This window comes from Watersipora subatra, chromosome 1, assembly GCF_963576615.1.
Source record: "Watersipora subatra chromosome 1, tzWatSuba1.1, whole genome shotgun sequence".
In the NCBI taxonomy this organism is placed as follows: domain Eukaryota; kingdom Metazoa; phylum Bryozoa; class Gymnolaemata; order Cheilostomatida; family Watersiporidae; genus Watersipora; species Watersipora subatra.
Genome location: NC_088708.1, coordinates 8064687 through 8092498, shown reverse-complemented (window position 1 = coordinate 8092498; position 27812 = coordinate 8064687). Strand labels below are relative to the sequence as shown.

Genomic DNA, 27812 nt, shown 5'->3' with positions numbered 1-27812 from the left:
AAGAATGAAGGCTTTTTCTGACATAGGTGTCTAAGATATATCCATATTTTACTAACTTCTGCAGCTTGTTGCAAGAAGACTAAACAGCATCACAGAAAGCTTATGGAGAAATGATCCATTCCAAAGCATAGAAATCAACCGGTCCTGATGCCATGTTACCCTAGAGTCACTTGGGATATTTGACCGAATTACCCTTGTCACAGATCCCGATGGCACACACAACCTGTAGTTTGAGACAATGAGAAGTGATCAACACCTCAAAGACCTTTGTGATATATACTCAGTTGCAGGTTAATGCTGCCATATGCCACATCATGGCATCTTTTTTATACACGACTGTTTTAACAAAGGACAGACTTCAGAAAAGATGGGAAGATATTACATAGGCAGCCATCGGCTTGAACTTTAATATCAACTTTATTAAATAGTGGTGTAGAGAATTTCCTGCAATTATTTTTGTGTATGATTGGAAGTGCAAGTGCATTCGAGCACCTGCGAGTCACTGTGTACAATTATACTCCTGTAATTCAAATTATCTTCTCATGTAAGTTTTAGAATTAGTAGAAAGTAATATTCAGTTGCCAGTTTATAACCGTGAACCTGATCTCGTCATTCTAGATAGGAAAGAGAAGTTCTATCGCTAGATGGGTTTATCTACATAGTATCAATCAGAATAAAGTCATTGTAAAAAAAATTAATGCTGCAAACTATTGATATACGTATTTTTAAAAGTTATATATGATAAAAATCAGCTTTAATATTTGTATAAATGTACCAAAAAGCAAATTTATTAAAATGTATAAAGCTAAACCCATATGTATGTATTTATTTTCATACTGCAATCAGAACAAGAATATACATTAATTTGAGATCTACTACTGAGGGTCCTAATACATGATACATGAGCCAAAGGTAGTATAATGACTCATCAACAGCGGTATGCTAGTGACTCAAGAATGCATCGCTTCAAAGAGGTTGAAAAAGTTGGTAAATCTATGATGTCATAAATTAGGCGGTAAGGAATCTCAGACTCTTGCCACACTGATAAGCAACTTGCCAGTTTTTCCAAGCATTCAAGAAAGAAAGTGAAAAAGAAAATAGTGACTGGCTAAATGACGTCTGAGCGTGTTGACAGACTCTAAAGTTAAATTTGTGGAAAAAGATGAACAGAAGAATAGTTGGGTGATTAAAGACAGATTAATCTCAGCAGTTTTTTTAAATAATAACTATCTCAATTAAATAAATATTTGGTACATTCATTAATACAATATGAAATTCTACTGTGTGTAAAAGAATAATGTAATCAGATTAATGAGGATATAAGCAGGTAATAGATGCTAAGGAAATAAGGTGGAGCAAGGCGTAAAAAATATACTAATGCAAGATTTCTGATCTGGGCATCAATAAAGTTGGTGTTTTGTTAGTTTTCACTACTAACTCACAACAACATAACAAGCCATAACAGGACTTAATATTTTGAATTAATCCTGTCCTCAGAATTGTCGCCTCAATGTCCAGAATTGTCGCCTGTTTGTCCGCTGTGTCGCCTTTCCGTCTGAAGTTGTCGCCTTTCAAACCGAAAGTGTCGCCTAAGTGTCTGTCGCCCTATTGACTGTCGCCCAACCGTCCATAATTCCTTTTAAATATTATCCGACATGCCATCAAGTGAACCCAACCAAACTCACGTTTTCCGGTGAAGCGCTAGACTTGCAAATTTCAACGTTGCTCAGCATGGCACTTTTTCAACGTGGTATCAAAGCAGCATCTTTGCTTCGCAAACAAACAGATATATTGTTAAAGGCCAGCGTCATCAAGCCTCGAAGTTTATCTGTTAGTAGTCGCATTCAGTCCTTGCTAACCTGCAATGAACAAAAAGATAGATCACCTCTTTTTTCTGTGCCCGAGTTACAAATTAGTAGCTCAATTGGTACCAACAGAATACTGACTCGGGGTGTTCATTCCAAAAGTGAAGGTAATATTTTTAGATATATATATATATATATATTTATATATATATATATATATATATATATATATATATATATATTTATATATATATATATATATATATATATTCAGTGCATGTATAAATAGTATTGTTTTTAACTCTTAAAAGGAGAAAATAACTCTGAAATTATCACAATTCCAACACAAATCGCGTTTGTAAAACACAGTTTAACAGAGATTTTCTAGGTTTTCAAAATGTCTTTATTGCTTCGCTAACATTTTCTGCAGACCTAACTAACTGTATAGAATCACCCTGGTCTAAATAAGCATTTTGACCTTACGATTCTTCACTGTTGGTAGTGTAGTTTCTGTTGTTTGACTTGTTTCTAGTGCTAGCTCGTGGTAACTACACAGAGTGTCTCTCTCTCTCATTTTTCAAAGGGTTTCTTCTTGATGAAGCACTTGTCATGAATATCTATTACATGTGTTATATGGCACATGTTTAATGTCCTACAAGTGCCATTCCGTGTCCCCTTTTCCTGACAAAACAACAGAGTGAGGAGACAAGACAATTATATTAAAATGGGACAATTAAGAGAAGCTAAGTTTTCCCTTCAAGATGTGTTTGTTTATTTCATCAATGGGAAAATAGAACAAAAAATTGAAGTGATAAACACATCACATGGTTGTCAACATAAAAGTGTATAATTAATTTCTAATAACGAGCAATAAATATAGCAACACAAAGGAGATGATGATGAGGCCTATATGCAATGGCGAACCGGTCAAGGCAAGGCCCAGTTAGATGATAGCAGAAAAAAATAGACACTCCCGCTCCAGAAAATGAACTCTTAGACTATTTTTAAATTCGGAAATGGTCCTGTTGTTTAACATATAGATAGGTAGTTGATTCCATAGCACCGATTCTTGGTATGTTGTTTTTCAATGGCTGGCAGTGGAGCTAGATGGTGGAAAGGGTAAACTTATAAAACTTTGTCTCGTAATTTTTACAGACACAATGTTTTGAAGATAATCTTGAAATGTTAGAAAAGCACGAAGCAAAGTATGATATTTATATAACCGAAAAATGTCCAAAAGTTTAAAGGTTTGGAAAAGCTCTTTAGTAGGATATAGGAAATATTTTTTACAAATAATACGAACGAGCCTTTTTTGAAGAAAAAATAGATGATTTAAGTACACAGCTGGAGCATTTCCCCATACTTCAACACAGTAAGTTATTTTTGAGTTTACATAAGAATTGTAAATCCGTAGTAAAATATATTCAGGAAGACGCTGGGAACATCTAAACAATAACCCTGAAATAGGATGTAATTTTTGCAAGATCAAATAAATTTTGTGTGACCAATTTACATGTTTATTTAACGTTATACCTAAAAATTTAATAGTATCAGAGTTAGAGATAATTTGTGAGTTTATGTTAAGGATTTTATCAGTAAACTTAAATTTATTTTGGGGGTTTTGCAAAACAATGTATTGGGTTTTTCCATATTAATAGTCAATTTGTTTGAGGTTCACCAAATATATAAACTTTAAAGGTCATTGTTTTGATCATTGGAAACTTTATTAAGGTCTTTTGATTCGTGAAACACATTTATATCATCGGCATATAGTATCCAGCGACAATGTAGCAAACAGTTATGTAGATCGTTTATACAAATTAAAAACAATGAAGGACCTAAGACAGAGCCTTGAGGAACTCCATGAAGTAATGTTTGCGATGAAAAAATACTATTTTGAATCTTAGTTGATTGTGTTCGATTTGTTAGATAACTTTTCAACCATTGACAATATGTATTGTCAAAGCCGTGTTTTTCAAGTTTTGTTGTCAGAATTTTATGATTGATGGTATCAAAAGCCTTTTTGAAATCCACAAAAATTCCTCATACACACTTCCCTTCACTACGGGCTTGTAAGGTCTGATGTTTAAACTTCGCAAGGGCATCAGCTGTAGATAGTTGTTTTCTGAAACCGTATTATGATTTTCCAAAAATCATGGCAATGTTCACAAAAGTTTCATTTTGAATATTTTATTAAAAATTGTAAGTATTGAAATGGGACAATAATTATCACATAGATTTACATCAACTTTTTTATATAATGGGGTTACTGTAGCTTGTTTTAAATTAGATGGAAAAATACCAGTTTTTAAACTTTGGTTAATAAAAAAACATAAGGATGTAACAATAGCTGAACAAGTTTTTTTGACAAATAAAGCCGATATTCCGTCTGAACCACAGGGTTAGTTTACATTAATTTGTTTTATTAGTCCTTCTATATCATTTACACTCGCATATATCTAAATGTAAAGGAAGTTGATTCTTCACCATAATTGTGACTAAAATTAAAATAATGAGAAACTGGATAAGACTTTCCATCCCCTTTTTTCTGTACTTTTTAAACTTGTGGTACCCCATTAATAGCTGCATGGCCAAAGGCTTTTAGCCTTGTGACAAAATCCTGTAAATCTCCAAACTGGTATTTTGATTTGGTTTTCTTTTGTTTTTGATGGAGGAAACTTGAGCAACTCTCTTACTTGGCATATTCTAATTATGGTTGTTTGATGCCTTCATGACAGTGTTTCTTCAGTCTACTTGGCTAGTGGTAGGGCGGATGCTTTCTACTTTTCTGGCTCAGATTTGCACTTGAATTTCATTGATAAGTTTGCTTTCTCCTGTAATGACTACTAGGAAAATCTTCTTTACAAGGTTGTCAAACAATTAATTTCATCAAGAGTTTCGATTTTATTTCTCAATGTTCTCGTGTCAATCTAAACATTGTAACCTTCTGGTTCCAGTCTCTTCGTCTCTGCTAGGCCTTTCTTACTTTTGTTTTTATTATTTGTCTTGAGCCACACTACTTCTTTCTCAACTGTCTCTTGGTGTTTTGCTGTTTATTCTGTTGGCTTGCTATTGGTCTCATTTGTAGCTCTGCATCCTTTACGTTAAATTCTTCCAGTTTAACATCAGTTTCTTCAATGAGACTGGACAGGTTTCTGTTCAAAATTTACTTTATTCACTCCCCTTGTACTAGAGTTATTTTCTTGCAACAAGCTTGAATATCGTTTTACCGATTCAGACGCTTAGCAGATCTCAACAGCATCATGTAACGACATACATTTAGCTTGTCTACTCAATTCATTAGCTTTCAGTAGTGACTTTTTTAACCTTACTGTCATTTATCTTCTTCACTATCCATCGCATTCCCTTCTCACATTCCCCTCCATATCTATCATAATATTATCCTACTAGCAGTCTTCTCAATAAGTCAATCAAAATATCATCAATGCTTGCATCCACATCCTGTGCTTGAGCTTTAAACTTATGTCTCATCATTTCCTCATATTATGCCCACGTAATGTGCTTTGGCTTGTGCTTTGACTGTTCTTTGCTGCTGCCAAACTATCATCACCAATCCCCAGACTAAAAATGCCCTCTGACCATCACTGCTCAAACTGTCAATAAAATGAGCTCTTCTGATGACATTGTCCAGCTGACTGAACCCAACAAGTACAGTGCACCCTTGGGATATGGTTTTAATTCGCTCCAGGGTTGGCATCAGTGTTCGAAATGGGGGGGGGTACGCAGGGGTACGGCGTACCCCTAAGAAGAATTAGTGGGGGTACTCCCTAGGACGCGTACCCGCTCATATAAGGTTGCTTATATCTTATTAAAATCAGTAAAACCGGAATGAAGTGAAATATTCACGCAACGTTTTTTCCTTTTTTTCCCGAACTTATATTAGCTCGAGTTCATTATACCAAAAACAGTACGCGTTTTCGAGACGAGAGAATTACGCTACTGATCTTTAATTTCTTCTGTTAGTCTTTTGCTAATATAGCGGATCAACTAGATTGTTTTGTTAAAAACCTGAGAACCGATCAGTTTTTTACCAACCGACACAATCGACCGGGCCCTGTGGCGGCCGCCCTGTAGAATCCTTGAATAGCTTGAGATTAATCATTGCTTGGATTCTTCTCTTGTGTTTTGGATGGTAGTTTTGAATAAACTTTTGCTTATTATACTAGTTTCTTCGTTTCTTTCAATTCATAGTGAAACGGCATGGGCCAATAGATAGCTTCTTTAAAGGTGAGTAGGAATTTGTGACTCATGAATTTAGAGTCTCTCTATTTACAAAAAATAGTGACTGAGCTTATCATATAGTAATATTCATGGTGGCTTGGAGATGGGACTGTCTTGTGTCTGGGGTCTGTGTGGACTGTCCATAGGGTTTTTTGATTCACTCACATCACAACCTGGAGTCTCCATAGTCATAGAATGCACAGGTTAAGCAGCTAAGCCCACTTTTAATTTCTTATTGGACACAACACAGGCTTTTAAGTTATGGAAAACAGCATAATTTAGGGACATTCATGCTAAAAAAAATTCCGGGGGAGTACCCCCAGACCCCTCTCTACTGAGAGGGCGCAGCACCCCTCTCAGACTCACCCTGTGAGCGGCGAGCAAGGCCATTGGCCCTGGACACTACCCTCCTAGCATGATGAAGAGTACCCCAAGAATCTTTCTCCACTTCAGACACTGGTTGGCATCATGGTGAAAAAATCATATGAAGGGGTATAGAAACCATAGTAATTATATAATGCAAACATCCCCTGGTAAAAATCATCAAAATTTTATACCAGTGTTATACATATTAAAAATTAGTAGCAAAATACCTTAACTAACCTTAGTTACTGCAGTTAACTATAGTTAATTAGTCAACCTTAGTAACCATAGTTACCTACAGTAACTGTAGTATATTTAGTGTATTTATTGGTTATGATCTGCATTAAAATGTAACGTTGCAATGTGCTATGTGCAGTACGTACTGAGAGAGTTCATACCTTCACGACAGACGTATGTATAAGGTAAACTTTAAATTCATTTTAAATAAGTTTAGCTTACTAAACACACACTTGGAGCTAAGTTTTAGTATGTATTTTTAAGGTTCACTTGCAACAATATTCACATTAAAGCTATTGGGGATCAAAAGGTTCACCATGTCTTACTCTGCTGTGTTGTAGATGCAAAATGTGTGGAAATGTGATTACAAGCTTTTAAAAGCTCAAAAATGAACAATTAATCGCAGCCATCATGAAAACATCGTAGTCTGGAATCTCTTTATTTCGATGACATACTCAAACATTGTTTTGACACATGATGTTATCACGTGAAATTAAAGGCCAATAAAAATCTCAATATAAAATGTCTTCATGTATACACAAACACTAGTTTATGACAAACACTTCGGGTTCTACCAGAAAGCCCGTATCAAATGTAGACGCTTGCTACTTTACAGTTCCGTTTCAGCTTGGTCTAATCATCTAGTCGTAATCTGATCATGTAACCCATACTTCCTTCCAATTGGCGCAAACAATTTCTGCAGCATTTGTCGACTATCACAGGTGACCAACAGGCTTGTCATGTTTATCAGAAGATGATATGTACTCCTTCGAGCTATGGTTTAAAAATTAAACGATATTTTACGGTAGGTTTGGAGATATCAGTGCTGAAAGTGACAGCAAGCATTACAATGATGATGAAATAGACACGTAAAGAGAATAGAAATGGTTTTATTGAATTCTAAAGTATATTTGTGAAAATATTTCGACGAAGGAGGTTGCATGAAAGTGTAAACAGAAGCCATCGTGTTTAATTATGTCCCATTTGAGCCGTTTTGTAAAGGGATCTATCTAGGGAAATCTACAGCGTTTTCGTGATGGCTACGATTATCTGTTCGTATTTTAGCTTTTAAGAGCTTGTAATCACGTTTCCACATATTTTGCACCTACAACACAGCAGGGCAAGACATGGTGAATAATTTTTGATACCAAATAACTGTAATGCGAATTTTGTTGCAAGTCAACCTTTATTGCAGTCAAGTATTTTACTGAAGTTCACCTTTTTAATACTAAAATTTTATAACCAATTAGTTTCTTGCTTGGTTTTCTATATAATTCGCTAATTTGCAACATAATTCACTAATTCGCCAAGAAAGCCTGAATGTTGGTTTTTTGTAAAAAGTGGATTTTGTTAGCAGGTTAAAGGAAGTTGTCTGACCACTGACCTTCTATTTCAAGGGATTGCAACTCCAACTTCGCTACTGGTTTCAATTGACAAATATTGCCATTTTACTCACAAAATTGCTGAACTGAGAAAAATCGATCATCGTGTCTCTTTCAGGCATTGTGAAAGTGTTTTCGGCGTCTTAGTTATTTTGACGTATGTAATAAGCACACCATCTGCCAAATTTGAACACGGGCGAAGATTTTGTTGAATTTGAATGGTGAAATAAGATTCGTATGGTAAGGTGAAAAAATCATCATGTTCCACTTGGTAAGATGAAAAAAGTGTATATCAGGGTAATCGTATTCTGAGGGTGCACTGTATTTCTTCATGTTCCATCAGGGGCGCTATGTAAAATTCACTACTCACCGGGATAATCTCCCTTGCTTCTACCGCTAGCTGGTTGTATTTACTCAGGATATCTCTCGTTTTCAATGTTTCCTTTTTCATGTCATTCTTGTCATGAATGACCAGGGCACCTATTATATGGCTTATGTTCCAGAAGCAACGCTCTGTTATTTTACAGCATTTCTATTGGATTATGGTTCACCACGAAAAATTTAAATTGATGCCAAAAGTACTAATCAGCCCAAACTGTAGTAGTGTAGACATAAGTTCTCTTTAGTTTTCATTCGGTAACAATCTGCAAGGTATTTTACCAAAGCAAGATGCTCAGATTGCTTTAAGTGAGTAGTTTTTTACATAGCTACAAATGAATCGAAAAAATATGATGCAACAAGCATTTGAATATATAAAATATTGTTAAAGGTTGACTTGCAACAAAATTCACATTACAGTTATTTGGTATCAAAAGGTTCACCATGTTTTACTCTGTTGTGTTGTAGGTGCCAAATATGTGGAAATGCGATTACAAGCTCTTAAAAGCTCAAAAACGAAAAGCCGCTGTAGATTGGAATCTGTTTATTTATCTGACGTAGTCATTACAGTTTGGTTATTGTTTTGTCACGTGATGTTCTCACGTGAATTGAAAGGCCAATAAAAAGCTCAATATAAAACTTATCGTAGCACTAGTTTATGACAAACACTTCGGGTTTTACCGAAGACCCCGTATCAAATATAGTTGCTCGCTACTTTACAGTTTTGTTTTGGTTTGGTCTAATCGGCAAGTCGTAATCTGATCATGTGACCCAATACTTCGCAAAAAATTTCTGCAGCACTTTTCGATTATCACAGGTGACCAACAGGCTCGTCATGATTATCAGACAATGATATGTACTCCTTCAAGCTAAGGCTAAAAAATTAAACGAATTTTTACGGCAAGTTATAAGATATCACTGCTAAAAGTGACAGCATTACAATGACGATAAAACAGACGCGTAAGAACAATAGACATGGTTTTATTGAATGCGTGAAGTATATTTGTGGAAATATTTCGACGAATAAGGTTGCATGAAAGTGTAAACAGAAACCATCTACCACAACTACGTCACATTTGAGCCGTTTTGGAAAGAGAATCCAAACTACGGCGGCCTCGTGTGGCTGCGATTAACTGTTCGTTTTTGAGCTTTTAAGAGCTTGTAATCGCATTCCCACATATTTTGCACCTACAACACAACAGAGTAAGACATGGTGAATGTTTTGATATCAAATAGCTGTAATGTGAATTTTGTTGCAAGTCAACCTTTAATGGTTTTTATTAAAGCTTGATTATTATCTACGTAGAATAATTTCGATAGTATATATAAACATTTACCATTTACATTTATAAACATATATATATATATATATATAAGCATTCTTTGTAAAGATGTTAGCTGTTTGCAAATGTTTTGTCTCATATTATTATTTGGGATTTGCATGACCATTATAGCAGATCGATGTAGCTGCTATCGTCATGAATCACCAATAAACTTGTCATGAGCCTTATGGCCATACAGCTGCGCAAACCCTCGTTTGATATTACATGTCTAGATTGTAGGTTGCATCTGCAGTTTGCTTTTTGTACATGTTGCTAGCGATGTCGTTAATAGTGAATAGTCTCACAAGCAGAAGATAAAGCCGTTTATGGCAGTAGCTACCAAAATGAATGTAAGGAATTGGCTTGTGTACCTAATGTTTCAGGTGACCAACAGTTTTTAGAATTTCTACAAAGTGAAATTCAAACAGAAAAGAATGATGTTCTAAAGAGTGCTCCAAGTGTATCTGGTTTTACAACAGCGGTGGAAGGAAGCACTGTAAAGTTGACAAAGGTTATCAACGATGAAACGTGAGTATATGACGTGTTTCAATACTTTACCGCAAATGCTCTGTTTAATTCGTAGATAAATGTTGGTTACCCTATGCCACAGGTGTCCAACACATGGCCCGCGGGCCACATGTGGCCCGCCACCTCATTTTATGTGGCCGCGAGGGCTTAATTACTCATTCGCCCGAGACTCATTCTCCCGTATTTATAACGTTGCTAGGCACACCAACGCGAGTTATCTTGCCTATGAAATTTATCTATTTCTTGTATTGTTATTTTTACATTATGTAAGAATAATTTTGATTAGTCAGAAAAAATTTTTCTGGCTAATCAAACAAACGCACAAGTATGCCTCAATGATCTCTCTGGCAAAAGTTATAACTAAACTGCTACGCCCATGTTGACATCTAGCTAAACCGAAAATCATCGCGGTCACTTGAAAATTTATCGTTCGCAATCAATTTTTTTCAACTCCAGAAGTAAATATGCAGATTCAGAAGGGGTAAGACAGTGAAAGACTGCATAAATCAAATCGAAACATTATTTTTAATGTTTCAAAGTTTTTACTAACTTTTAATTTTGTCAATTTGAATCGTTATGCTCGAATAAAAATGCACCTTTTAGGCTGTCAACCGTAGTCAGACTAAAGATATCATTCATTCTTGATAGGATCATATAGATTTTTAGAGCTGCCCCTGAAGTCTAAAAAGTCAAGAACAGTGTTACTGAACATATATTTATTGTTTGAAACATGTTTATGACAGTTTATTTCAGTTATATTGGGATGTAGATTTGCTATGCTCGGAAGGATAATACTCGTGAGGAACAATTCGAAATTATAGTTTCGCGATTTTCATGTTCATGACTAACTGTATATGTATAAATAATATTCATAACTTTGTATTGTATGTAATAAATTAGTAATTTAAGTCAAACACTGTATATTTTGCAATTTCTTTGGTGCAAGTCTAACTTTGTTTCATCAAATAGCAAATAATGTTTTGATTTTTTGCTGCTTACATATTGATTTTGTGTTGCTGCCGTTGCAATTATTTAGTGTTTGCAGGTTTAATGTGTGTATGCAAACAAATTCATGTTTTTGGCAGCTCACAATTTTTGATTTTACTAAAAGTATGCCCATGTTGATGGGCTTTGTACAATTTTTCGGATTTTTTTTTCGAAAACAAGTTTTCTGCATGTTTTGCTGTGCAACTGTTCTGTTTGCAACTTTAAGTAATAAAGTCAGAGTTGTTTAATATCAAAGACTAGTTTAAGTTATTTTACATTATTCTTCTACATTTCGTTACAATTATAAGTTACATTTGGCCCTTTGAGGACAGCCATTACGCTGATGTGGCCCTCAGTGAAAATGAGTTTGACACCCTTGCCCTATGCTATTGAGTGAATAGATTGTAATAGAGAAAAAATGACGAGAAAAAACTCCGTAGCCCTTTAGGCTGTTTTTCAATCGCTTACCCCATATCATCGTATATTATTTTAGAATTACAGTGGAGTTCAATGTGAACCATTCTGTAGCATCACCAGATGAAGATGTCATTCATGATGAGAATAGCCCGCAGTCGGAGGTAAACTTGTGCTTCCTATTCCAACTGTATTTTATATTCGTCTGGCCTTCGTGGCTGTCCTATCAGCACTACTATTGCTTTAGATGATACTGTGCTAGTCTTGTCTACATCCACACTTACAATGTTCTACTTGGTTTCCCAATTTGTAGTTAGTCCATAGTAAGGCAGAGGCTGTTAAGTGTCTATAGCGTTTAATAACAGGTTGTGATCAATACCTAAATGAATACTGCGTTTCGTTGTGTTAAATTTTTATCTTTACAAAGGCCTACAACCATTGTTTGTCTTCCACTCATTGAGGGTTCACCTAGAATCGTATAGTTTGAGCAGCAGACCTGAGTTAGCTATTACATGAATGAGCATTTGAGGATTAACATTGATGGAACCTGGAATAGCTATACATAAAGCTATGTATACGTTGTAGAGAAAACTCTGTCACATGCATATGTGTAATTTTTCAGATTATATTTATGTCACATGATTGATCATAAAGCAAAAACTAATAAAAAACCAAGTTGTAAATGTAATCAGGGTTGACGTGGTACTAAAAAAAATGTACACCCATGAAAGTCGTTCTCCTCACTATCTCAATATTCATCCTGGCTGCATTCCCAGTCGACGTCTTAATAATTTACTGAACTACTTGTGTCTCAAATGTTCAGCCATGTTGTTTGAAAGTCTGAAACAGCTCTATTGTTTTTGCTCCTACATGCAATGATTCTTCAACTACTGTGATGACATTTTATACATGACCTGTAAACAAAGATGTGCACCCGTTGATTTGTCAACAAAGATGTCTGTACCTATTGATTTGTCAACAAAGATGTGTGTACCTATTGATTTATTGTGGCTATGTTGGGAAAGAGGTTGCATGACCAATCAAAACTAAGACCAAAAGTGTGTATCGCATCCCAAAATATTCAGGATTAGACTTCGTGGCACAGTCCTTGATTTTTTCGTGACGTCATTCTATCGTGGTCCGCCATCTTTGTAGACAACTTTTACCATTGAAAACATGAAGCTTCTGCAATTAATTTTTGAGAACGACGCTGTTATTCACAATCCAGTATCGCGATGCTGAACACTTTCTTCTAGAGAATCCTGATATAATATCGACATAACACCAAAAATACTATTCAATAACGTAAAGTGAACAAGGATGACGATTGTTTGTCTACAAATATGGTGGCGTTTTCGCGAATGAGCGCATGTACAAACGAATAATATAATATATAGGTATAAGTAATAATATATAGACGAAAAAAATTTTTTTAGTAGGATTTTAATGTGTGGCCATTTCCATGCTAGTTCTCCTTTTGCAGATGGAGTCCAGACCTGACTTTCAAATTACATTACACAAAGCAAAGGCCTCGAAAATTTGCATGCAATGCAGTTTCATGGATTCTGAGATGCAGAAAGATATGCCTGAAGGTATCTCTCATCATTTGTGGGTCTATGACTCGCTATATCACTATAACTTGAGCTTTTTACTCTTGTTCGAATAAAATTCTGCATTATGTTGTCACAGGTAAACATTGTAGTATTATACGCAATGGTTAAACGTGTGACATCTAGCAAAATTGTTTGCCATCACAAAATTTTGGCACCGGTTCACCTATACACTTGGATTATTTCATTCCAGATTGTTTGGTAGAATATTGAAGTGAGACCCCTTGTAGATGTCACAATAGGTTTTGTTGTTTTGTATGTCATAGCATTATTTCATATGAGATTTCTTTAGTTCATCAGAATGGAAATTTATGATTGGCTATTTAAATTGATGTGATTTGGTAACTCTGAACTTAGGGCTTATTTAAATACTTTCATGGGGGCCCCTGTAAACTTGTTCAGCCTCTTCAATTTTTTCCATTATTTTAAGTACAGTGGAACTTCGGTTTTCGAACATAACCCGTTCCAGAAGGTTGTTCGAAAACCGAGTTTTTCGAGATCCTAAACAATTTTTCCCATTAAAATTAATGTATGTAAATTTTAATTCATTCCAAGTCGAGAAAACAACTTTGGTGAAGTCTTTTTTTAACCTTTTACTTCATTAACTGTACTGTATACTGCATACTATCAATAAAAACAGGTAGAGATAGATCGTTTTTGATTTTCATTAAAGATTTTGTATCTATGATGATGAAAAAAAGAAAACAAAAAGTAAACATTTCGTTAATTTTGCTCTTAAAACATTAAAGGTTAAGATGCAATACCAAAAATTACCAGAAATTGATAATGAAACAACAAAGTGCAACAGATCGGTTACATCAAAAATCGTGCAAAAGAGAAAATATAAACCGCAATGGCATATTTACTTCACATCCTTGAAGTAGAATCCTCCTCGAAAACAGTTTAGGGTAACTCGACTGGAGGAGTTGTCTCCCTAGCAAATCTCTTCGATAGAGAAGATTTGCTAGGGAAACAACAAAGATTTGCTGCTTTTCCTTTTTGTAAAGAATTTATTAACTGTAACTTGCTTCTCCCTTTGTTAACGGATTTTTTTTCATGCTGTTTCCCGAGTTGCTCCGAAAGTTAAATTTCAATGTGCATGCTCTGGTTTGGTCGAGAACCGAATTTATGTTCGAGATCCGAAACGAACAAATCTCAAAGCTTTTGGTCGAAAACCGAGTTGGCCCAGAACCAGAGCATTCGAGAACCGAGGTTCCATTGTAGTTCTTTGATGACATTTATTTCTGGCTGACCAGGAGTTATAGTTCAGTTATCATGAAGTCATAATAAACTATTGTTTATAAATACGGTGCTGTAAAAAGGCTAGTTTAAAATATTTCCACATAAAATAATTGATAAAATACGCAAAAAAACTAATGAAGTTATAATCAGTATCTAAATAGACATTGAGGAAAAAGGTACGCCCATAAAAATAATGCGTGAAACCCAAAAAAGCCCTAGTTTCTCATTGAATGCTTCAGTGTTGTAGGCCGCGATCCAAGGCAGTTCATCTTGCATTTCTGTTGGCACCTCTTTTCACTAGAAATCTTTTTGCATTTGCTAGATAGGTCACAGGTGTCAAACACATGGCCCGCGGGCCACATGTGGCCCGCCATGTCATTTTATGTGGCCTGCGAGAGCTTAATTACTCATTCACATGCGACGGAGTTAGCTCCCGTATTTATAACGTTGCTAGGCACCCAACGTGAGTTAGCTTGTCTCTAAAATTTATCTATTCCTTGTATCGTTATTTTTAAATTACATAAGAATAATTTTGATTAGTCAGAAAAAAATCTTTTTGGCTAATCAAACAGATGTACAAATATGCCTCAGTGATTTCTGTCGCAAAAGTTATAACTTCAATACTACACCCATTTCGACATCTAGCCAAACTGAAAATCATCGCGGTCACTTTAAAATTTATCGTTCGCGATCAATTTTTTTTCAATTCCAGAGGTAAATATGCAGATTCAGAAGGGGTAAGACAGTGAAAGACTGCATAAATCAAACCGATACATAATTTTTAATGTTTCAAAGTTTTTACCAACTTTTAATTTTGTCACTTTGAATCGTTATGCTCGAATAAAAATGCACTTTAGGCTGTTAGCCGTAGTCAGACTAAAGTTATCATTCAATCTCGATAGGATCATATTGATTCTTACAGCTTCCTATGAAGTCTGAGAAGTCAAGAACAGAGTTACTTAACTTATTTTTATTATTTGAAACATGTTCATGACAGTTTATTTGAGTTATATTGGCATGTAGATTTGCTATGCTCTGGTTTGAAAGATAATACTCGCAAGAAAAAGTTCGGAATTAGCGTTTCATGATTTTCATGTTCATGACAAACTGTATATGTATAAATAATATTCATAACTTTGTATTGTACGCAATAAATAAGTAATTTAAGTCAAACACTGTATATTTTGCAATTTTTTGGTGCAAGTCTAACTTTGTTTCAGCAAATAGCAAATAGTGTTTTGTTTTTATCTGCTTACATAGTGATTTTGTGTTGCTGCTATTGCAATTATTTAGTGTTTGCAGGTTTAATGCGTGTATGCAAACAAATGCATGTTCTTAGCAGCTCACACTTTTTGATTTTACTGAAAGTATGCCCATGTTAATGGGTACTGTGTAATTTTTCTGATTCTTTTACAAAAAAAGTGTTCTGCATGTTTTGCTGTGCAACTGTTCTGTTTGCGATTTCAAGTAATAAAGTCAGATTTATTTGCTACCAAAGATTAGTTAAATTTATTTTACATTATTCGATTACATTTTGTTACAACTATAACTTACATCTGGCCCTTTGAGGACAGCCATTACGCTGATGTGACCCTCGGTGAAAATGAGTTTGACACCCCGGAGATAGGTCATGATGGTGTTGAGCCGGCATGTCCAAAGTTCGGATCGTGGGCCAAATGTGGCCCAGGGTCAATTTTCATCTGGCCCGCAGCCTCTGTCATAAAATCAATAACGTCTGGCCTGCCTGTGGAATTAACCCTTTGAACCCTAACGCCGATTTTCCAGCCTTGCGTAGGGAGTGTCAAAATCCCTAACGGCTTGAAATCTGGCATTCGCATGGCTTTGTTTACAAAATCAGTTTCTAAGTAGCAGCGTAAACCAATCATTAATTCTTGCACAGGATGTTTGACCAGAAATGTCTCGTCCATTTGTAACAGTTTTCAAATATCTTCACTTCCTTCGATTTAATAGCAAATTTTATGAGAACGATATCGCGAAAAAATTGATTCGACTCGTTTGTTGGTAGGTCATAAATGATGGTGATGCAAATAACAAATTTTATGATACTAACTACAATTTTCCACTATATGTTGAGTCATAAAATGATGATGAACATGTGCTCAATGGATATGATGCTACTGTAAATGTTTTTATGATTTTTTTAAAATTGTACAAGCTTTTATAGTTTTGGCCCGGATAATGTTTACGCACTGTTTTTTCTGTTTGATGACATTTGCTGTGAGTTGCTCGACCTTTTTACTAATGTTTTACCAAATATCATTGTATTATGAGCATGTTTAGTTATATTTAATAAGTTTAAAAACTTTGGATCGTTGGACAGATTGCTTAGGGTTACTGACACCACTCACAAAAACGACCAGGGTTCTAGGGGGTTAATAAATTGGGCAGAAGCGCTGTTGCCTGCGTGTTAAGATAGTGAGATAATTGTTACACATTGCAAGTGTAATTTGTACTCAAGAATACAATTACTTCTGTTCAATTGTTACAAAAAAGTTAGTTTAAAAAAAAGTTAAGTGATTATTAAATTTCAATCATAATGTCAATGCAATTTTTATAAGCATGTTTCAAACGAACCAAAAAACATGCGTAAGATAACTGAAATTGAAATAAAAAAGCAAATATGAAACACAGATTGGCTCGGTAAAATTTATTTCAATTATTTGCTGTTATATGTGAAAAATGTCTGCCAAGGTTGGCCCCCTATATTTTTAACACGCCAAATCTGACCCCCTTTGCAAAAAGTTTGGACACCCCTGGTGTAGAGTCTATATCCTATTATATCCTATGCGTTGCCATGCCTACCATTCCCACTAGTCGGAAAATTTTCACATTTTATGTTTGGTAGATTTTAAAAAGTTGTCTCCTTTTACACTGAAATGTAATTGGCTCTTTACTGAGTGAGCCACATTTTGTCGCTTTATTACGAAAGTCAAGGTCAAAGCATTGCCAGCTGAAATTGTTTTTTCTTAACATGCACGGTTTGAGCTTTGACATGGCTTGCGTAGCCCGCATAACTGGTTCTCAAGAAAATAATTTGATAACATTGACCGAACACACAAGTCCTGACAAATACTTTTTAAAAAGCCTGACAGTTCTGTGTCCAATGGTATATGCCTTCAACTTGTCTGCAAAGCTTCTCAGATTCACAGAGCGTGCTATCAGATGCTGACTAGTGTAATAAAAAAAATGGATGATAAGTACGACACTGAGTTTCCGCCATTGTTGACGCAGAACAAAACCCTTAAAATGGAAATGGTGGCCCTGAGAAGGGCCGAGGTGGTTGGTGGGACTACTGGCACTCAGAAGTCAATTTTGACTGGTGAGTCCAGTAGCCCGAGAGGGTCACTATCATCCCCGATGGAGTCTACCGATGGGCGGACGATCTTGGACTCCACTTCATGCCGTGGAGTAGGGCAAGCATCACGGGCTGGCCTCCAGTACGGCCTTCGGTCCTGCCGTGGCCTTTGGTAGCGTTGCCCTCGGTGATGGTGATGGTGTTGGCGACGAGGTGAACGCGCCCTCGGTCTCTGGGATTCAGTCTGGGTAGACTGTGTTCTCCGGTGCTCAGCAGAGACGTGCGCATGCAGGAGAGGCTGAGTGGTGAATACCTCATCACAGGAGGAGCAACGGTGTCTGTGTACACGAGCGTGCCTCTGTAGGTCACGCTCCTTGTGGCAAGAAAAATCGCAAAAGGTGCACGAGTGCTTCATGCTTGTAAAAGCGAATGAACTGTAAATCAGTGTGTACCCGTATTTATAGACAGTCAGCATGCGTAAGAGAGTTGATGACGTCTTTTCCAAGCCTATAATCAGGCAGCTTCAAATTGCTGACTCAATGGATCTATATTACGTTCGTCGCAATTCAGACAAATTTGAATAGTCATTTATAAGGCACACGCTTAACACTTGTCCAATGTAGTGTATATGTATGGGTTATACTAGCAGTTTTTTTTATGTTAATCATTTATTACCATATTGTTCTAAAATTTGTATGTTACTATACAAACACTAAAAATTATTAATACCCGTATTGCGTGATTAGTTAGGGACAAATGTTACCGTTTTTGTATTCGAAATATGTTATTGTGGAATTGGTTGACCTAATTACTGTGCAGCCAATCAACTGTAGATTTTTCTTGGAATTGCTATATAACCTGTCAGTTTTATCATTGCTGGTGTGTTACTGCTTGGTACTGAGAGATATAACACCAATAAAGATACTGCGTTCTTTAGAATAAGCTCTGTTTGATTTTCAAAAGCAAATAGGGTATAAAATTCTTGTCACTGTTTCTGCCTTCAGCATTGTGATATTAGCCAGCGTATCATAGCTGCTTTCACTATAAATGCTATTGACCGAACATCAAGAATTATTGCGCTTGGCTTGCTAGGGTGTAACAATTGAGAGAAGTCGCCATCGAGTCTGTTTATCGGCTCACCATCGAGTCTGTTTATCGGCTCACCATCGAGTCTGTTTATCGGCTCACCATCGAGTCTGTTTATCGGCTCACTCCCGAGTCTGTTTATCGGCTCACCCACGAGTCTGTTTATCGGCTCGCCATCGAGTCTGTTCATCGGCTCACCATCGAGTCTGCTTATCGGCTCACCATCGAGTCTGTTTATCGGCTCGCCCTCGAGTCTGTTTATCGGCTCGCCCTCGAGTCTGTTTATCGGCTCGCCATCGAGTCTGTTTATCGGCTCACCATCGAGTCTGTTTATCGGCTCACCCACGAGTCTGTTTATCGACTCGCCCACGAGTCTGTTCATCGACTCGCCCACGAGTCTGTTCATCAACTCATTAAGTTTGCGTGGACTCGCTCTTGAGTTGAGAGTTGGCTATCCTCAACGATCAGAATTTACTTCACTAGCAAGAACACATTGAGCTTGCTAGGAAAAAAACACAGTAAGGTAGGTGAGTATTTTCTAGACTTGAGGTACTTTACTACTCAGACAATTAAGGTGAGATAACGTGACTTATAATTATTCTATAAAATAGCTATTGTATAATTTACATGATCACATCTATATATATAATTAATTATTATTATTAACCCTTTTGCAGGCATAGCAACATCATTGCTGTTTTGCCATACTGACAATGGGTAGAGCGACTATTATGTCGCCACACGAACGTTTTTATAAATTGATTTCTGGTTAGCTTATTGCCTTTTTTTTGTTTAATTTTTTTACTAATACCGTAGTAAACTACAATAGATTGGTCTTTGTTAGCAACTAAAAAATAAGCCGTTTTGAAAAAAAAAGATTGTTTTTGTAATACTAAACGAACGAAAAATCCGAAATAAAAATATCTTTAAATAAAATTGGGAATTTTGTTTGTAGCTTGTTTTTGTTTCTGTTTTCTGAATGTTTTCCCAGAGTGCAACAACTTTCTTTTATTGTCATGACGTCCTCCAAAGGCTATAGGCAAAGGCAAGGCTATGGAGGAACAAGAATAAGTGCATGGTGTCTAGACTGTGATGTAGGCCTTTGCAGGGGCAAATGCTTCCAAAAATACCATAGCTAGAGAAACAGTTATATGAAGAATTGACTTGAAACATGTTTATTTGTATTTACCTGTATCATAAAAACATAATACGCGTATGCAGTGTCATAAATAATAGTGTATCAATGATTTTTTTAAATCGATTTGTGAAAAATTAATTTGCTCAGAGAGTCTCAAATAGCCCAAAAAACTCGCCTGCGAAAGGGTTAAACTAATAGGAATGCTGTCTGACTTGGTAATCTGTACAAACAGTAGTGGTGGCTACTGATCAATGTGCTTGTATTCAGCTTAAAAAAGTGATATTGATTTCCTTAGTGAATGTTGTCCTGGCATTCATTTAGCCATAAGAAGAGAGTCGGAAACCTGCTACTCATGATACATCTTGTCAAGATGAAGATGAGCCATCAAAGAAAATCACAATACCCAATTCTGCTGCCCACTTCTCTGCATCAAGACCTACATTTGAATGCATACGTGTGATTTGGGAAAAGAAAATGCGGTACTAATCACACAAAACCACTACTTGCAAAACTGTCTTTCATGTAGCCAAAACTGAGTCTGTTGCCTGTCTATCTGTTCTGTAAATTAACTCGAGGCATGATTTCTTCAGTTGCTTGAATTATGACAAGTAATTTAGAAGTGGTGCTGTGCATTGTTTTGTAGTTCAGCTTGTACTAGTGCGGTACCAACGATTGGCATCACATCACCTTGCAAGCAGCTATCACCCAACGGCTAATTTAAACTCCTACCGACACTGTCAAGTATGGTATTCTGTAAACATCTTGCTAGTTTTGCGAGCAGTGTACCTACCTGCCTATCTATGCAGTTGGATTGAAGAACGCTGCCACCATCAAACAGGAAAAACATACACTCATACAATTTGATCAAGACGGGTTGCCTTAGAGATGGCCTATCATAACAAGTGTTATGATGAGTGTATCTGCATTATGCTCGACATTTGCCTCGACAGAATCAACTAAACTAAGATCATCGTACGACACTTATCTATGGTACCTTGAAACTTTTTATGTAAAGGTAAAGGAGAGAGAGCTGTGCCTCAAACTGAGGTTTTTGGATATTTCAGTCTAGCTCGCCTGAGCACAATTGAGTTAGAAACCTTCTCAGAAGACCAGTTCATATTTATGACAGACATGATCAAAGCTATTCCTATATCATTCGGACAACTTGCTGATACCATAAATGCAGTGACTCCAAGCTATTGAGAATGTTAGGCCATCATTGTGGATGGCCATCATTGTCTAAGCTCTGCATACCAATGCTATTCTTTCAACATCCGGATAACTTGCTGATACTGTTCTTGATGTGCTTATTGTCCACGCTTAGAAATACAAGGCTGCTTGTGATCTTGTGTGGATTTTGTGATCGATAACTATTACAAGAAAATCAAGGGAGTGAGCGAAGCAAAAGGTGATAAGAGTCTACAAAGCAATCTTCATTTTAGTAACAAAGCTGTGAAGTTAATGAACTGAAAATCCTCTCTAATGTCTGGAAGCAACCAGGAAGTGATGTTGGCATTCATGGTTTCACACTGGAAGACTACAACTAGGCATGATATATTAATATTCGGCACTACAACGAGATCGTGCTACTGGCATAGTATTAACCTTTGAACCATTGAAGCCCCTGCTTTAGCTTGTAATTATGAGGAGGCAGACACGCCGTCTCATGCTGCATGCATGTCATGCCGCTGATGACTATTCGCAGGCAGCAATCAAACCTTTTGACACAGACATTGCTCTCATGGCTGTTGTCCATTGTAAGAATATTAATTGCCAACTCTGATTTTTTTATTGGGCAGAGGGACAAGAAGTGGCTATTAGATGTCAGTGCAATGGGCTTATAAGCGCGGAGATAATCTTCCAATGTAAAATTCCCATAGGTTTGCACACTTTCTCGCACTGTGATGTAGTTTCTTCCTTTGCAGGCAAAAGAAAGATGAGTCATAGGAAACTCGTCAATACATATGTCAACTGTCAGCAGACAATGAAATGAATCGGAGAATCATTTTAGTGTGGGGACAACTTTATTCTTTCTGTGAGACTTGCGCATGCAGACTCTATGGCCATGAAGATTGCACCCAGGAGAATGGCACAGACATCAACGGGCTAAAGTACCGGCTATTTGTGTCCAAGTCTGGTGCAAGTCAGTCCCTCCCTACCATCAATCGCTGAAAGAACTTGTGCATCGTGCCATTTATGTAGCAGCTACTTGTATGGAAAGAGGCAACAATACAACTTACCAATGCACCATTTTCTTCTTTGCATGGGTAGATACTGGATAAGGAAAATGATGAGTATGCAGTGAAGTGTCATACCAGCATTATTTCCCCGCCTGATATTCTGCAAGCAGTTCTATTTGGGTGTAAAAAATCTAGCTGCCAAGGAAACAGATGTGCCGGTATCAAGGTGAAGCAGCCTTACACAGAGCTTTGCACTGCAAAACAACTGAAGTAGCAGTAGCAGAGGGCGCCAATAGTGAGGATGACTAAGAACTCAACATGTTGAACAAATAGTAAATATGTGCGATATTTTGAAGTAACCCAGCTAGTTTTGTAAGACTGTATATTAGTGTTAGTACTATCAATCACCATGTTCATAGCGCTTGTAACTTTCTTGCTATTTTCTATGCTTTATAATGTCAGGTTGGAGAATGTAATTATAGTCTTTTGATTTTTTTGTAAAATAGAGCTTTTTAAACCATATACATGTATATATAATTGGTAAGTGGTCAGGCCTACTGCTAACAGCATTCTAAGCTCTAAAAAGTGCGGAGTGTTATAACTAATTAGAATGTTGGAATGGATTAAGGGTATAGATATATGCACAGGTATATATTAATCATAAGATATGGAATGTTAGAAAATAGATAGAAGATAAAGTTTTACTTCACCACTGACATCCTAAATCATTGAAATATAATTATAAGAAAAGATTGCAAATCTGATGCTTCTATGGAGGGCATCTTATTGATGGGCGATAAATCCTAAAACATGATTTTTTTAATCAAATTTCTCACAGAAGTAAAAATGGTAGCTGTGGCAACTCTTCGATTTTGAATTATCCATAACCGAATCCATAACCGAAAAATTGCCTAAATCACTGCAGAAATCGCCACTTATAGGGGGTGCCAATGGAACTTCATTTCTAGAGCTAGATTGTCTACTCCGCCTGCAGCCTATCGTATTTGGGCATTAATAAGACTAATCTCATGAGTAATAATAGATTTTTTATTTTCTCGCTGCCATGACGATTGGTGTATTCGTATTGTCCATCCAATGAGACTTATCATCACATAAGCTTGGCCATGATTGCCTCATTAATTAACAAGTTTATCAAATGGGAGTCCAGGCAACAATGTCACAGCCTAAATCTTCAGGTAGAGGCTGAGCTAGCATAGCATATCTATATACAGTGAAACATGGATAACTCGCCCTCGGATAGCTCGAACACATGGTTAACTCGAACGGTTTCTTTGGTCCGTTCCCACATAATGATAAATTGCTTTAGATAACTCGACCTCAACTCTGTTAACTCGAACAGTTTTTTGCCCAACGGCTACTGAGACGGTTGTTATCGCTTTAGAAAATCACTTTTTTCCAAGCCATAGAGGTAAACCTCAACTTTTCATAATTCATAGGCGTCATTATTACCACCATCGGCAAAATATTTTTGTCAACGACTTTTCTAATGGTTTGGTGAAATTTGATTTTTACCAAACATCCGCCTAGCGATGGCCCTTCGGAAGCAAGGAAAAGTGAGGTAACCTTCGCATAAACTTCAAGAAAAATTGGCAAAATTGATCTTGGTTAAAACGCTAAAAGAGATGTCTTCTTCTGAGCATTTCAACAACGATCAAGTTTTGCCAATTTTAATCTAAAAAACGTCCTGGCAATAACATCACCTCAAACAACAAACCAATCTCAAGTGATGAAAAAATATCTATGCCTTTTGATAAAAAAGTTTTAAACTTTACATTAGAAGCATTTAATTTTAAACAAGCCATTTATGCTTTTGATTTATATTATAGTTTGTATATGTATCTACTAATAAATAAATGCATGGACTTGTGACAGTGTTCTGATAACTTGAACGCTCTGATAACTCGAACACTTTCGCTTGGTCCCGTAAAGTTTGAGTTATCCATGTTTGACTGTATATATAATATATATATATAGATATATATATATATATATGTAGGCATTCGTATTCTCTTGTAGATGAGACGGACACATTCACTATTGACGAGGTAGCAATGGTTGACGGAGAGTGGAACGACAATACTTACTCGGTCAGCGCTGAATTGTTGGATCCAGTAAGTTATATTGACAGACTGTTTATAGATCGTGGATATTGTTTGCTGCTATTGAGCCCATGCTATGCGAGTAGCTGCTATTTCTTATGCTGACATCTAGAGAGTCTCAAATGGCCATGTCACTCTATTCTCTGCTGCAGATGGCTGTTTGTTTAAAAGCAGCATGTATTCTGTTGGGCTGGCTCATAGACGAATGTTTCATAGAAGTGTTATGTGCAGCAGGTCGCTGCTTGCTGAAAGTCATGCATGGTTATGTATTAATTAGTTTGGAAGAGAGCATTGCTAAGCTACAGGCCATGTATTGATAGGTTGGGAAGAGATCATTTGCTAAGACATAGGCCATGTATTGGTAGGTTACTGAGATTAGCTATTCAAATTAATTTGCTGAATTTGTAGTTTGTACAAAAAAGGCTTTAGCATAGTACAGAGAGACCATCCATGGACTAGTCTATATCTAAAGGCCTCTCTAGACTGGCGAAGGGCATGTGACATATATAAACTATTTATTGGTACATAGGCTAAGGTTACCATTGCGGTTAACCTGCTTGAGTGAAGTGCACAAGTGCGCATGGTAAGCTACATGCATACATAGTTACTGCTTTATTATGTTGGAGATGACATTGATATCAACTCCATACCTCAGATGTGTATTGTATGCCTAAATACACCCCTCATACATACAGTTCTCAAGGTTTAATGAGCCAGTAAATAATGCCAAATTAATTCTGGAGATAAAAATAGTGGAAGTGTACGAACTTATAAATACCCTACTGACAGGTTTTCTATCAACTGAATCCACGCTGCAAAGTCTCTTGTTAGAGATAATTGGTTCCTATTGTGTTTCTGCTGTAGAACATGTATGACATGCTGATGCTGATGCTGGAAGAGCGAGGCCTGAATCACAGCAGCTTCTGCGAGCAGCTTGTCGACTTGAGCACAGATTACGAGCGGCGCATGTACATCGGCATGCTAGAGTCCATGCATAAATACATGGATACTGAGTAAATGGGCACATTTTTTCTTTGGTTATATCATCTTGTATTTTATTGCTTACGGTGTAAATATGATTGTACAATTCTGGCATAGAAAGGCTCAGATGGTATTTGACCATCTTTTGGAATAGTATTTGTTAAAAGATATAGAGCAAAAGTGGCTATTTGTTGGATGAGGTATTGAATTGAAAAGCTTTTTGTCAAATAGATATATGCAAGGTTGCTATGTTATAAGTAGCTAGGATTTGCCGTTTAGTGACAGGAAATGAGGTAGTTGGATGTGACATTCGAAATAGATTGTCATTGGCAAATGGGTGCGTTGCCTTCATAACACTGATCAATGCAATCACCCATTGTATAGACATAGCCTCTTATAAAGCATTTGATGCAATGTGCCAGGCATTCTTCACGTGTTGTTGGTATCTCATTTCTGCGCACTCTCTTTCCCCATCCTTCTTCACGTGGATTATGGTAGCTCTCTGGCGTGCTCAGGAAATTGATTGCCATCTCTTGTGTTATGTATCTCTTTGCTAACTGTAATAAAGAACAATCGCATCTGATATATTTTAATCTTTATTTGTATCTGTGGCACATGTATTTAATTTATTATACATGTAGCTTGTACAAGCGTTTTTTTTATGAAAATGAGCATGAGCAACAGCTGCATCAGAATGAGTGATATATATATATACGATGGACATTAGATACAGCTCGGCTCCTTTGAGTTGCTAATAAAAACACTGACTGTCAGGGCAGCAACTACACAATATCGATCGTTTTGAAACAGCGGCTGTCGCAACAGTGACCACATGGTAGCAATTGTAATAGAATGTCAACAGAATGTGATAATGTCAAGTCATATCGCTAGACCTATTCTTCCGGCAAGAGCTAAAAAACTCGGCGATTTGTAGCAACTGTTAATTGAAAATATCAAGCCAAAATGAATTATAATTACGTTTCAGCCAAATAGATTACTGAATTAAACCTTTTTACGTAATCCAAGAAATCGCTGCTCAGAATAAAGAATGATTTATTCAAAGCGAAGTACAAACACATGAATGCTTCATAAAAATTTTAAACAGAATTGTAGAGGACTACTAAAGTTTGACAACCCATGTCCCATTTCTAAATTGTTATGGAGGGTTTGACGGTATTGCCGAAGATCTAGATGTCGCTGTACAAATGGTTTGCGTGTTAATTGTCAAAAATTTTAAGTTTTGTTAGCGTTTGCTCTCTGCCCTGTAGAAGCTAGCTTCGATTTATCTATTAAAGGGCTTTAAATGTTGCACTCGAGCCCCGATGTCATTTCATAGGAATCTAGGCATGTTAATCTGCACTCCCAGGTAGTATCAATTATTCCATAAATAAACGTGTGAATCATCTGATTTACAACAGTTGCACTGCCACTCATTCTCTTTCTTTATAATACAATAATCATGCTGTTATGCTCTTGACGAGCTGAATTCTTGGAATGACAAATGTTAGTCTCAGAGTTGGAACAGTCACTTCTGATCTTGTCTGAAGTTAACTATTTTTGTCATTAAGTTACATAAAACAATGCTGTTTTAGGTTAGCTAAAATTAAAAAGTTCCATATTTGGTTGGTAATAGCTCAGGAATTTGAATAAAAAACGATTACTAGTATGGTTTGTTTATTAAAATACTGTAATAGAGGTACAATATCGTGTGCAAAAGACATGCATTCTTTCGCAGTGTGCAACTGAACAATATTGAATTAGCCGTTGAATTTTTAGTCGTAGATACATTGATAGTAGTAGATACGTTTTATGGAGACGCAGTTCATTATGACTACTGTGTAACTGTAACCAATTAACAATTCCCAGAATAAATGAAATAACCTGGTGTTAGCCTTTGCTGTTCTTATATGAACTCATCGCATCAAACAGAAGTCTGCTAAACAGCTCTAAAATGCAGTTGGCATGATAAAAACACCTGCAGTAGTTGCCAATATGCAATTATATATGCAGTAACACTGATCACCTTTTGGTGTTGATCGATTGGTTAACATTTTCTATGCAATTCAAACCCTAGTCGATGTTTTATCTAATATTAAAATAATAATAGTTCTTACCGAGCCAGTTGGAGAGGAGCTGACACTTAACGCTTGCAAAAACGCTACAAAGTAGAAAGCAAGCAAAAGATTTGAGCCGTTCATTATGTTATTTGAAATTTTTGTTGAGTTTTCACAACAGATAGTCTCTTTCTTCGTTCTCTCTGCCTCAAATGGTATTTAATAACAAAATTTTCTCACTTATATACAGGTGATGAGAAGTGTGAATAATAGGGCATGATTTTACTTGAACTATTTAATGTTATTTGTATGATTACAGTATACACCCCTGATCTATAAATCATCAAACCATTTAATAAAAACATTTGAATGGTTACAGTGGTTACATAACCAGTGGTTACATTTGAATGGTTGAGTGGTTACATAA

At 36.4% G+C, this 27812-nt stretch overlaps 1 protein-coding gene across 1 annotated transcript; it reads left to right on the top strand.

The window, feature by feature from the left end:
• Nucleotides 1-1656: 1656 nt before the first annotated feature.
• Nucleotides 1657-25916, top strand: LOC137407600 (complement component 1 Q subcomponent-binding protein, mitochondrial-like). The gene is made up of 6 exons (XM_068094082.1): nt 1657-1972; nt 10113-10257; nt 11738-11822; nt 13142-13250; nt 24268-24362; nt 25215-25916. Exons 1-6 carry the CDS (start codon nt 1732-1734, stop codon nt 25365-25367), a joined length of 828 nt encoding a protein of 275 aa, XP_067950183.1. The 5' UTR covers nt 1657-1731; the 3' UTR covers nt 25368-25916.
• Nucleotides 25917-27812: the final 1896 nt, after the last annotated feature.

Coding starts and splice junctions, on each gene's coding strand:
- LOC137407600 (XM_068094082.1), top strand. CDS start 1,732: ATGGCACTTTTTCAACGTGGTATCAAAGCAGCATCTTTGCTTCGCAAA. Junction 1,973..10,112: donor TGTTCATTCCAAAAGTGAAG/GTAATATTTTTA, acceptor CTAATGTTTCAG/GTGACCAACAGTTTTTAGAA. Junction 24,363..25,214: donor GCGCTGAATTGTTGGATCCA/GTAAGTTATATT, acceptor TTTCTGCTGTAG/AACATGTATGACATGCTGAT.